General features: G+C 44.1%; 1 protein-coding gene across 1 annotated transcript; it reads left to right on the top strand.

Annotated features, from left to right (window-relative positions):
• Window positions 1–1,351: 1,351 nt before the first annotated feature.
• Window positions 1,352–8,624, top strand: LOC125553221 (uncharacterized). The gene is made up of 11 exons (XM_048717017.2): window positions 1,352–1,738; window positions 1,819–1,989; window positions 2,185–2,316; window positions 3,033–3,172; window positions 3,984–4,070; window positions 4,472–4,591; window positions 5,775–5,924; window positions 6,501–6,602; window positions 7,688–7,858; window positions 7,960–8,039; window positions 8,256–8,624. Exons 1-11 carry the CDS (start codon window positions 1,615–1,617, stop codon window positions 8,305–8,307), a joined length of 1,329 nt encoding a protein of 442 aa, XP_048572974.1. The 5' UTR covers window positions 1,352–1,614; the 3' UTR covers window positions 8,308–8,624.
• Window positions 8,625–13,106: the final 4,482 nt, after the last annotated feature.

Raw genomic sequence — 13,106 nt, 5'->3', positions numbered from 1 at the left:
AAAATACTCAAAAGTAAAAACAAACAGGATATTCATAATCTATGGAAAATTCTGCCCCAATTTCATATATAATTTGTGTATGTTTAAGTTTATATAAATTAGATTTAAATTAATCAAATCTAAAGTTTAAACAAAAAATGCAAAATGAGAAATAAAAAACATATAATATATATGCCGACGGTATCCCCGTCAGCATAGAAAGCCCACGTGATTTTTTGCCGAATAAAAAATGTACAAGCTATGTCGACGGCCTCCGTCAGGGCCGTCGGCATAGAGGTGACGACGTCAACCCTCCGTTTGGACCTGGGTCGGCGGACCCACCTGTGTGCCGACGGCGGCTCTATGCCGACAGCCCCCGTCGGCATAGTGAAATATACGCCGACGGCCTTCCTACGCCGACGGCCCCCGTCGGCATAGATGGAGGTTTGCCGACGGCTTTAGTACGCCTACGGTGTTTCCGCGGCCGTCGGTATACCACCATCTATGCCGATGGGGGCCGTCGGCGTAGAGAAGGCCGTCGGCAGCGGCCGTTATTCTGGTAGTGCGTGGCGGCGAGGTGATGAAACCGGTCAATGGTTCCATGGTCATGGCTTGGTGGTCGTGATTAAGATCTGATCGGCTGAGTGGGGTAGCTGCAGATTATGCTCCAACGATCTCATACGGCTCCGTGACGATGATGGTCACCGAAAGATCTTTCAAGGGTATTCATCACTCAAAATCCAGTGGGTTGATTTTCACGGTGAGATGCAAATTATGAACGATGACTTGACGCGGAGGGATGGTTATGCAGTGGCGGCGGTCGCATCGCATGTAAATGCTGGAATCGTGGGAAAATGGTGGCGACAACACTTGAGTGACCTCGATGGTGGTGCTAATCAAGCACTTGGTCACGAGCTCCAGGGTGAAAACCTAAGTCTGACCAGTGACGGTTATACCTGGCAAGTCGATGTTCTTACGCCGTAACCTTATTGAAGGCATTGTTCGGATATGTTCGGATTGATTCTTCAGGGTGAAAAGCTTAGACTCTAGCTTTGGTGGTTGGATCCGGTGATGGCGATGCTTGATTGTCGCTACTTTGTTGAAGGCGTTGCTTGAGGAACCTCGTCGTCTATGTGATGTCATGAGATGGTTGGTGCGAATACTGTATTTATTATAATTTGTCGATAACAGATCTGATCATTTTGTTTTTTTCCCCTACATATAGCTTCGGTCTTATGTGACTTTGCTATTTGCCGACGTTTTTTTTTTGTGTGTGCGTGGGTTTGTGTTGGCCGTGTGCCGGGTGCATTCGAACTATACAGATGCTGGGTGTGTGCTCTTTGGGTTTGTATCTTCTTGATGCTTTTTTTTTTGAGCTAATAAAATTCAACCTTTATAAAAAAATCGTTGCTATACGGACATGGATGTATTTTTTACTTCTACCATTCTTTGTACTACCTTGACTGCAAGTTTTTCTTAAAAAAACCCAGAACAGAGGTAGTGCTAGTCCAGTCCACGCCCAAAGCGTGCGCGCAACATTTCCATTTCAACCTTTGACTGACACGCCGCCGCCCTCCCGTCTTCGCTGCCAATCCCCCCCTCTAAACCCTAGGCCCATCGCCGCCGCCGGCCGCCATGGCGCCGCCTCGCTCCACCGCCGCCCCTCCAGACCTCCCTATCCCCTACCCTACGGCCGTCGACGAGTTCAATCTGCATCTGCTCCACGCGGCGAGCGAGGGCGACCTCCCGCTCTTAAAGGGTACGTCTTTCGGGTGGGCTGGCGTCTGGGATCCCAGGGCAGGGAGGTACTGATTTCCCCCGGGGTTCGTCGTGTTGCAGGGCTGGTGCGGGCGCTGGAGAAGAGCACGCGGGATCCCAGGGAGGTGCTGGATGCGACCAGGGAGGAAGGCCTCGGGGCGCTGCACATGGCCGCCAGAATTGGGAGCGTCCCGGTGTGCAGGTACTTGGTCGAGGAGATAGGGGTAGATGTGGACGCCGACGGCGATGAATGTACGTGCCTCTGCCTCTTAATTTGTCTCTAAAATGTACCATAGCCCTCTTGGTAGGTGCGTTCGTAATATAAAAATTCCTAGGCCAGCAGTAAATTCCATGCTGTTAATTAGAAAACAAAGCATGCTCTGATAGCCAGGGATCGATGATCCCGGTATACATCTCTTTCCACTGACACGCGTCTTCATCTGATAGCCGTAACGCCTCTGCTTTGCGCAATGTTTGGTGGAAGCTTGGATACTATCTGCTATCTTCTCGATCATGGGGCTAATCCAGACAAAGTTGTCGGCGACCGCTTCACCCCGCTTCATCATGCCGCTGGAATGGGTACTTCTCTGCTAGCACATGGCATTTTTCTTCCAATAGTATTGTATTGCAATATTGTTCTACTATGATATGATTCCCATGCGTGTTGGAAAGAGAGTATGTAGGAGATGGTATCTGCAATAGATCTACTTTGGGAGGGGGCAAAGTATTCAGATTTATTTCCTAGCTTACGTTTTTCTTTTGAATAGGATTCCTAACTTATGATGACAAACATAAACGGCTAATTGACCAAAACTACCTAGCTTACATCAACCCATCTACTAGTTTCTTGCTGGTATTTAACTTATGATGTAAAATTATGCGCCTCAGCTTCTTGCTGGTATTTCACAGCCATCTTCCTTCCCTCAGCTAATGTAAGGAAAGTGGGATACATTCACACTGATAGCTAAATTGATGTGAAGTCGACAACAACGAAAATTTTACAGAGTGCCCCTCTTTTCATGGGGGTGTTTTATTGTTGCCTGGCTAGAGGTTGCCTGGGCGAATGTTTCATGGTTTTTGTTGTATACTTTGGATATCAGTGCCATTTCCTTTTTGTCTCAAAAGTTGCCCATTTTCTCATATTCTTCTCCCTTGTCTGTTTGTAACTATTCCTGGGAATGTAGTTTTAATCGGTGTGTGTCTTGATCATATAAAATCCCCCCATCACACAATTAGTTGTACTTTGTAGCATTTACCTGTTGGATTCCCTTTTCATCTTTTTGTCCTTCACTCAGGAGACCGTGAAATGGTGGAACTCTTGCTTACAAAAGGAGCTTCTGTTGACTCAGTATCTGTCAGTGGGACACCATTGCATATCGCTGCCTTCAGAGGGCAGGATGAAGCTATGAAAGTTTTATTGGAGAACAATGCAGATGTAGGTTTAATAACACATTGTTTCCTCCCGAGGTGTAATTTTGGCTAGCTGCATTGTTCCGATTAAACAACGCGGCTGTTTCATTTGCTTTGCTGGTTGTGTTGAGTCGGCTTTACTGCTTTTTATTCAGTAGTTTTGAAGTCCGAGGGCAATTATGAGCTAACTTGATACATTTTTCTAGCAATTATTAAAGATCATGCCTTTGTAGCAGTGACTAAGTTCACCCTGTTAACTTTTGTTTAAATTCTGCTGAGGCTGCATTCTCGATAGGCCAGAGTGGTTTCTCTGTACTCCATAGGCTGTTGCTTAAACCCCGTTCGTACCTGCTTCTTCAATATAGGCTCCACTATACACACAGTTATATGTTTTCCCAATGCCAATTTTAAGGGCATTGCAACCTTCTGAATTTGTATCCCCTCTAGTATTCATGATGATGTATGTTTTTCTTTCACATACGCTTGTTCTGTCTGGCGGCTCTTGGTGGGTTCATCCCTAGGCTCTAGCCTACCCAGCTTAGCTGGGAACAAAAGGGTGTGCTGTTATGTGGTACTTCTCCTTCAAAGGGACACATGGGACAGAATTGATAAAACGGTCTAATTGCTTAACATGGCCACTAAGGCATTAATGCTCAATATATTATTCCAGAAGCTCTTGTTGATACATGTTTGCTTTTGCAAAGTCATTGGAAGATTTTTCTTATTACAGAAGGTCATAGGACCACAAATCATTCTCCTTTTTTATTTTTATGTTCTTTCCTACATTTTACTTCAGTATATATATAGTAACTCGTGTGTTATTCGTTTCTCACCAGCACAACAAGATACTGCCTGGTATTGACACCCCCCTTATTTCTGCTATAACTGCTTCCTCAGTGAAATGTGTCAAGCTCCTGGTTGAGGTATCATGAATGCAGTCTCATTTTCATTGCGTCAGGCCTCAGAATTACTTAAGAAATTTTTGGTTCAATGCTACTCCTTCCATTCATTATTATAAAGACGTTCTAACTTTTCTGATTTGGATGTATATAGACACATTTTAGTGTGTTTGTTCACTCATTTCAGTCCGTATGTACTCCGTATTGAAATTCCAAAACATCTCATATTTGTGAACGGAGGGAGTACATTTTTGCACAGTAAAGTAGGTTTGGCCTTCTTTAACGGTGTTTGTTATGTGATGTACCTTTGAGACACTTTTGTGGATGCGCTACACTAATTATTTCCACAAGAAAGTGTCGTGTCTAATCGGCAGTGAGCTCATAGAGTTCCTCTAGAAACTGATTCTTATAATACTTTTTGGTAGGCTGGTGCTGATGTCAATGACGGTCTTGTACCCCCTTTAGCTGCTGCTGCGGATAAAGGCTTAACTGCATGCTTGAAATGCTTACTGGAAGCTGGAGCTGACCCTAATGTTCCTGACCCCGTAAGATTTCTTTACCTCTATGCCATGGCATGCCAATTGCTTGAACATAGGTACTGCTGTTCACACACATAAGAATACTATTTAGAGGTTTTCATGATTGGGTTATGCATTGCATCACAGACACTTTAAGAGTTTTGATAGCGCATTCTAAGATCTACCAGATTCTGCAAATTGGAAGCCTGGCACATATTTTAAAAGTGAATTCTTGGAGCTGTTGCTCTTCCAAACAGGTCCAATAATTCATGAAGCTGGGTATCCATAGTTCCAAGAATTCACTGAGCTGGAATTGGGGGGTTTTGGGTGTGTGTTTTGTTTGTTAGGCTTAAATCATCTTATTTTAGCCTACATATTATCCAAGAGTTGGAGCTGCTCCAAACATGTCCTAAGATTCTTGCCATAATAAAATTGTTCCACTCAATCCAACATCCTAGAATCCTATATGTAGACTGTATGTGCTGTCACATGCTGCATGCAAATATAATTCTAGGGGTCATGTGTTTTCTTATGAAATTAGACTTAATTAAAACTGCGATTGAGACTTTTGGCTTTCTTCATTTGTTAGACTTAGGTGCACTAACCATTGTATTAGAAATATTTCCATGATCGTAATGCATCCTAGCAATTGCATACACACTTACCTTTCTGAATAACATAGAACCAGTGAGCTGCTGGCATTTTTCATTTCTTTTTAGGACTGTTTATCTATTTTTTAGCATGCTGTGTTACGTAATTGGAATGGGAGGCCATCAAATGATAAAAATACATCTCTAGTAACTCTTCAACAATGTCATATACATCGCCAAGTCATTTTGAAATCCTGCGTATCTTGTACGAGTTAGTTGTACAAGATTATCTGTACTAGGGCTGCTTATGTTTAAAGACATAATGTCATTGCCAAAGAAATATTTGTAAGACAACTCGGAATCATGTTTCAAGTTGCATCAGGGCTGTCAGTTTGCAGTCTGAACACGGGGATATGCCAAAAGGAAGGGGTTCAAATTTTAAATGGACAAACATGGTTTTTTGACAATCATTTTAGCAATTGGTTCTCATATTTTTTTGTAATTATGTTACCTTTTTTATCTTACTAATGATCTATTTGAGTACGCTTTTCCGCCTTAGTTTCCATTCCCTCTGGCCTTTCTGAAAGTGCCTTTCTGAAGTTGAACTTTGTGTACAACAGTCGGGTAGGCTGCCAATAGAACTCGCTGCACTGAACGGTACAAGGGAAGATGTTGAGATCTTATTCCCTGTAACTTCTTGTATTCCAACTGTGCATGATTGGAGCATTGACGGAATAATACTTCATGCAAAGTCAGTGTCTATGGAACAGGTATGCATTAGATCCTGTGTATTTCATATATTTTCTAGTTTAACACTGGCATCAACTTTGAATCCATGGTTTCCCAGTTAGAATTACCATACATAAAATTAGCCATGTTTCTTTTTGCCTCTTTTGATTGGATGAACAAGAATTTTATACATGCTATTGATAACATTTTATAAGATTCTTTGGTTGGGGGTGATGGCCTGATAGGGCTTGTAAGGTTATATTTATGTAAAAAGTAATATCTTCAGTAAAGAGAAGAACAACTGATATGGTGATAATGTGGGCTTTTGTGTGGGTGGGTGGGGTGGGGGGTTGTAGCTGAAGCTGCTTTTAGGAGATATGAGTTCTCGAAATTAATATTTCCTTGTTACTATCAGGAGCAAGACTGAGGATGGAGATGTTTCTGTAATTGAACATGGCTGTTTTGCTACTTTTTTGTGGCACAATATTATGCGCTATTCAAAAAACAGCCGCACCAGCCAAGCACCTATTGTTTTTAAAAACTATGATAGTATATGTACTGCTTTATACTGTCATTCCTGGGTCTTCTTGATTCACTTGTTTTTCTTGATCATTTAGGGTGATTATTCAAATGTAAAAAGAATAGACGAGCTGAAGTCACTTGGGGTTAAGTCTGTCAAGAGAAATGATTATTCTACTGCGGCAACAGTGTACAGTGTGGTATGCTACTATACCTTATTTCTCAACGTGCAGTCTTGAATTATATCAGCTGAAGTTGCTTGAATTGATGTTAGGTGGTCATGATCTGGTTTCACATTATTCTTGTCATACATGCTCACTTTAGAGAGAGTGATGATCTTTGCGACCGATAAGTACAGTTGGCCTCATGCTTTGCTTTGAGACACATCTCTCTTTGATTTATTGAAAATAATTTTTATTGCCGTATGTAAGTTTGATCATGAGGACCTGACAAGGACTTACTGTATCCTTAAACAGCAGTAGAACCGTTGTTCATTTCACTTTTTGATGGGGAACGACATGGGCTCTGCTTTTGCACTGTAGCAGAGGGGAAAACACAGTACAACTGTACATCAGAGAAAAACGCGTAAGACTCACACATGGAAGCTAAACTAAGCAACCCAGCACCCTAACTCGGATGAGCATACTCGAGGATCAGAACATCCTCCTGAATGGAACTAGCTAACGCAGCCGCTTTATCATTTTCTGCTCTAAGATCCTTCGGCTTCTGACCACGATTCCCTTTTTCCGGGATCCTCCTCCACCACTTGCAATCGTGGGTGAGGAAAACACAATGGAGGAAATGATGGGGTCGTCAAAGCTGGAATTGTTGCCACACATCCTTTGCATAAAAGCACTTGAGAGAAACTTGCAGCACACTCTCAGGTTCCTGGTCATACAGGCAGCAAATACTGTTGTGTGGCCAACCTCATGCACTGAGCCTGTTCGCTGTCCAGTTGTTGATTTCTGGGTTGTGGGTTTGGACATTAAGAGATTTTGATATCTCTTACTTGCAAGGAAGAATGGAGAATTATTTGTACATAGAAATTGAACCTGTTTGACAATTGTCTTCACTTCAACATTGTCCTATTCTTGTACTTCAGTTACTGCTATAAGGACATTAGCTTGAATTGAATTGACAATATTGTCCAGACTAGTGCATTTTTAAGTTCTAGTTCATCAGAAATTCAAGGTTTTCTTTGCAAGCAAGATGTGATTGCTTTTTTTATTATGTAATCAGATCAGACATGTCCTAAGTTTGGTCTCAACCTGTTGGATGCATGCAGGCAATAGAGCATGACCCTCATGATGCTACCTTGTTCTCGAACAGGAGCCTTTGCTGGCTCCGCATGGGCGATGGACACAATGCTTTGCAGGACGCTCTTGCGTGCAGAGAAATGCGGCCTGGCTGGCCAAAGGCCTGCTACCGGCAGGGCGCAGCGCTCATGTTATTGAAGGTGTGATCGAATATATCTATCTGGTTGGCTAGTTTGTTACTCCTTTATTATACCGCCGCATGTCACCCGTTGTTTTACACCTTGCATTGTATCATCATCAGGACTACGGGGGTGCACGTGATGCTTTTCTGGATGCAGCCAAGTTGGACCCGCAGAGCTCTGAGATCAAGGCTGCGTTGCGGTACGTTTCAGTTTCACCCATAACCTGTCATATCTGAATCTACAGCCGATTTGCACAACTACTGATCTTGATCTACAGACATACTCGAAGGAGATTTATGCACTGCATACATTTATTTGTTAGACAACGTTAGTCATGCATTGAAAAGCCTAAGCCTAATTGTGCCAAAACCCTAATGATTCTGATATACAGTTGGTGTTGGAATTAAACATGCAGGGAAGCTATGAATTCCTTGGAGATATCCGATGGCGCAACAAAGACCACTTGAACAGTATGGAACTGGAGTTCCCTGAATTGGCCTTGTTGTTTCATTGGTTAACTTGGTGAACCAGTATGAGGAAAGAAGTAGCATTAGGGATCGACGGAGGGCACTTTTGTCATTTCCAGCTGCTGCCTCGGCTCTTTTGTTACCTATTTTCTTTTACTTTGGTGAAAAAAAGTAGCAAGAGATGCGTCGACCTAGTCATCAGTGGCTAAGTAGACGAGAAGATACATGGACCAAACTCCAAAAGAATATGCAAGAGAAGAACCAAACAATGCAATACTATCTTTCGTACTCATGTAGTAAAGAAGTGGTCTTGGTCAGAGCCTCAGAGGAGCTATTAATCGTATCTCAGAAAAAAAAAAGGAGCTAGAATGCTACTCCCTCTGTTCCTTATAAGTCTTTGTAGAGATTCCACTATGAACCACATACGGATGTATATAGATGCGTTTTGAAGTGTAGATTCACTCATTTTGCTCCGTATGTAGTTCATAGTGGAATATCTATAAAGACTTATATTTTGGAATGGAGGGAGTAGATCGAAATCGTTGGGAGTAAAGAGATCATTAACAGCGGTGACTGCTGCTGTAAAGTGATCATTCACGGCGGTGACTGCTGCTGCTGGTAATGGTACCGGTGGGTCGATGGCCGGCGTTGTCCCGTCGGTGATGATTTGCCTGCCCACCCACATATATGCCACTGTACTATTGCCTTGACTTACTTGACGACTCCCACGCTCAGCAGACATCGGCTTTCGTGAGTTGGCATAGTTGTAAACAAACAAACCATGCGTCTCCAAGAGAACGGAATTCAAACCAATAATTCGTGAGTTGGCGTAGTTGTATGTTGAGAACAAACAAACCATGCGTCTCCAAGAGAACATAATTTAAACCAATAATTCGTGAGTTGGCATAGTTGTATGCCGAGAACAAACAAACCATGCGTCTCCAAGAGAACATAATTTAAATGAATAATGTTACACCTATTGGGGAGTTGTGGAAGATTTACGGCCAACTAGGAAACGAGATTGACGTGGCTGCCAGCCCGTGCTGAATGAGCAAAAGAAGAAGGAAGATAATGCACAGCTATTTACGACGCAAGGAAAAAAAATAGAAGGCAGCTCAGTTTTTCCAAAGGGAGACGAGGTTCATTTTTTGCATCATTCTTCTAGCTTTTCTTGATCAAGTCCAAGTATGCTATAGTTGTTGTTTCGATTTCTGTTAAGTTATGACTAGTGTGCAATTGATGTGATCTTGAGTTGGTTTTAACTGGTGCTACCGCTGTTCTTGTTCACCTTTTGCATCTTTCATCTAGCTTTTACCTTTTCTTGATTAGATCAATGCCCTTTGCAACTTTTGCGTCTGTAGTACAGTTACTAGCTTGATCATCTCTTTAAGTTCAACATGAAGGCCACGAGTTCATGGTTACCATGCCAACATTTAGGTAAACCTGTTATAATTTTAGTTTTGCCTTCGACCAAGGATGGTTAAAAAATTCATGTTTTATAGGCATGGATGATGGAACTGTTGGTGTTCAAGAATCAAGCGACGTGTATGTCAAGCGATGACGACAACATCGAGCACCTAAAGGAAAGCAGTATGGAACTTGAACATGAGCATAATGAAGCTCAACCAGATGCGTTACTTAGAGATCCTGAACTGGGGGTGATCTTTGATACTGAGAATGAGGTGCAAGAGTACCTACATCAAATATGCTAAGGCAAAAGGCTTTGCTATGACGAGAAGAAGCTCAAACCATGACAAAGATGTACAACGGAAGTACCATACACTTTCCCAATGTTGAGGCCCAAATCCGAGATAGGATGTAAAGATAAAATTAACATATTCTAAAAAAAGAAGAAGCTAAAATTAACATTACTCGTGGTACTGACAGGAAACTTTATATTTTGACGGTCATTTTGGATCATAATCATACAAGAAGTTCACATAAATCTCGGTTCATATACAACAAAGAGTTGGATTTACATGCCAAGCGAAGGCTTGAGCTGAATGATCGGGCCAGAATATGACTAAACAAGAATTTCAATTCTTTTGTTGTGGCAACAGATGGTCATGCGAACCTAACTTTTGGTGAGAAAATTTGTTACAATTTTCTAGAGAAAACAAGAAGGTTAAAACTTGGCAGTGGTGATGACGATGCGGTTTGTGACTGTTTTGTCAAAATGCAATCCAACACTCCAAACTTTTTGGCTTGATGCAAGAAGTAGAGCAGTGTATGACTCTTTTCATGATGTCATTACTTTTGACACAACATAGTTGATGAACAAATATGATGTGTCTTTTGTTTGTCTTGTCAAACTCAATCATCATGGCCAATCAGTGTTGTTAGGATGTGCGTTATCATCATATGAACATAGTGGACCATTTCTTTGGTTATTTCAAGCATGGCTTACATGTATGTCAAATCGTCAACCAAAAGATATGATAACTGACCAAGCAAAAGCAATTTGGAATGGTGTGGTTTTTTTTTTCTTCCAGAATCTTGATACATATGGTGTTTGTGACATATAATGAAAAAGATACCCGAGAAGTTAGGTGGATACGATGAATATGATCACATCAAGGTTGTCGTCGGCACGACAGTTTATGACTCATCAACAATTGTGTAGTTTGAAGTTGCATATCCTTGTGGAGTATAATCTTGGTGATAATGAATGGCTTAAAGGGTTTTATGACATTGGCACCGTAGGACAATAATTCGGATTCAGAATTTAAAACGCCAAATTATTTGGCTAGAAAAACGGATTATCCTACCGTGCGCCGGCCGTATATTAGTAATACCATATCCTATTAATCGGACTCTAATTCAGATAGGATTGTTGCTGAATGTTAAAAATCTTTTACCATATCCTATGGGAACAAAACTATTCTAATCATTTTCACCTTAGAAATCGGGGAGAGGTGCGGACATGTCCGCAGACAAATAAGGGACCAAATTTGAGATTGTTTGGCCACTTGAGTCACACTCCTCACACTGGTAGCGTACGCGCAGCATTTCCACCGCCGATTGACACGCTGCCTCTCTCTCCCCCCCTCCAAAATCCCACCACCTCGCCATCGCCAGTCGCCATGGCGCCGCGTCACCCTGCGACAGATGTAAGGTGGAATTCACCGTATATTGATCACCAGTCAGGAGTACAATTTATACAACAGAGGTTACAACCGCAGGAGCGCCTCAGGAGGGCGTCGTGCATAATAGACGCACGGTAGGCGTGCGTCGTGGAGAGCTATCCAGAGGCGCCGCATGACTCGGTCAGGTTGGTGCAGGAGGAGTCGTGGTAGTCATGGTAGCCGTTTTCCAACAGCCCCCCGCAGTCAAAACGGGGTCGTCGACGACGTTGAGGCTGGAATGAAACTCCACGAAGACGCTGGTCGGCAACCCTTTGGTGAAGACGTCGGCAAACTGCGAGGACGATGGTACATGAAGAACACGAACATCTCCGAAGGCCACACGATCACGAACAGAGTGTAGATCGATCTCCACGTGCTTGGTTCGTTGGTGCTGAACCGGGTTGGAGGATAGGTACGTGGTGGATATGTTGTCGCAGTAGACGATCGTCGCACGTTCAGGTAGCCGCCCAATCTCCTGAAGAAGCTGGTGGAGCTAGCACGACTCGGCGACGGCATTAGCAACCGCCCGATACTCCGCCTCCGCGCTGGATCGAGACACCGTCGCTTGCCGCTTCGATGACCAGGATATGAGGTTGTCGCCAAGATACATGCAATACCCTGAGGTAGATCGGCGTGTGTCGGGGCACCCGACCCAATCGGCGTTGGTGTACGCCACGAGCTGAGATGACGATGATGGCCGGAGAAGAAGCCCGAGATGTGTAGTCCCGCCGAGATAGCGAAGGATGCGCTTGAGGAGCGTGACGTGAGGAGTGCGTGGTGAGTGCATGACCAAGCAAACCTGCCGGATGGCGTAAGAAATGTCGGGCGTGTGAGCGTAAGGTATTGCAGCACGCCGGCGAGGCTGCGGAAGAGGGACGGGTCCGGAGCGGGAGCACCAGCTGTGGCGGAGAGCTTTGCTTTGGTGTCGGCGGGGGTGGCGATGGGGTTGCAATTTAGCATGGAAGCGCGGTCGAGGATCTCGAGGGTGTATTGGTGCTGGGAGAGGAAGAGCCCGTGCGCGCTTCGCTGGACGTTGATGCCTAGAAAGTGGTGGAGAGCACCGAGGTTGGTCATGGAGAACTCGGTGGTGAGCGCGGTGGTGATGGCAGCGAGCATGTCATGGGTGCTGGCAGTGAGGATTATGTCATCAACGTACAAGAGGAGGTATGCCACGGCGGTGCCACACCGGAGAATGAAGAGCGAGGAGTCAATGCGCAAGGCCACAGAGCCCAGGGTGAGGAGGAAGGAGGTGAACCGCCGAAACCACGCGCGAGACGCCTGTTTAAACCCGTACAAGGACTTGTGAAGTTTGCACACGGCCGTATGGCGTGCTGTGTCGATGAAGCCGGTGGGTTGTTGACTGTAGATGACCTCATCGAGCGTCCCATTGAGGAATGCATTCTTGACGTCAAGTTGGTTGATAGCCCAGTTGTTGCTGACAGCGATGCTCAAGATGACGCGGATGGTGGCTGGCTTGACAACCGGACTGAAGGTTTCGCCGTAGTCCACGCCGGGCTGTTGGGTGAACCCCCGGAGCACCCAACGAGCTTTGTAGCGAGCGAGGGAGCCATCGGGATGCAGCTTGTGGCGAAAGATCCACTTCCCCGACACCAAGTTGATACCTGCGGGACAAGCAACCAAAGACCACGTGTTGTTTTGCACCAAAGCATTAAA

Source organism: Triticum urartu, chromosome 4A (genome assembly GCF_056163025.1).
Source record: "Triticum urartu cultivar PI428250 chromosome 4A, HENAU_Tu73, whole genome shotgun sequence".
NCBI classification, from domain to species: domain Eukaryota; kingdom Viridiplantae; phylum Streptophyta; class Magnoliopsida; order Poales; family Poaceae; genus Triticum; species Triticum urartu.
Note: the sequence above shows the minus strand (reverse complement) of the source record. Positions and strands in the feature narration are given on the sequence as shown.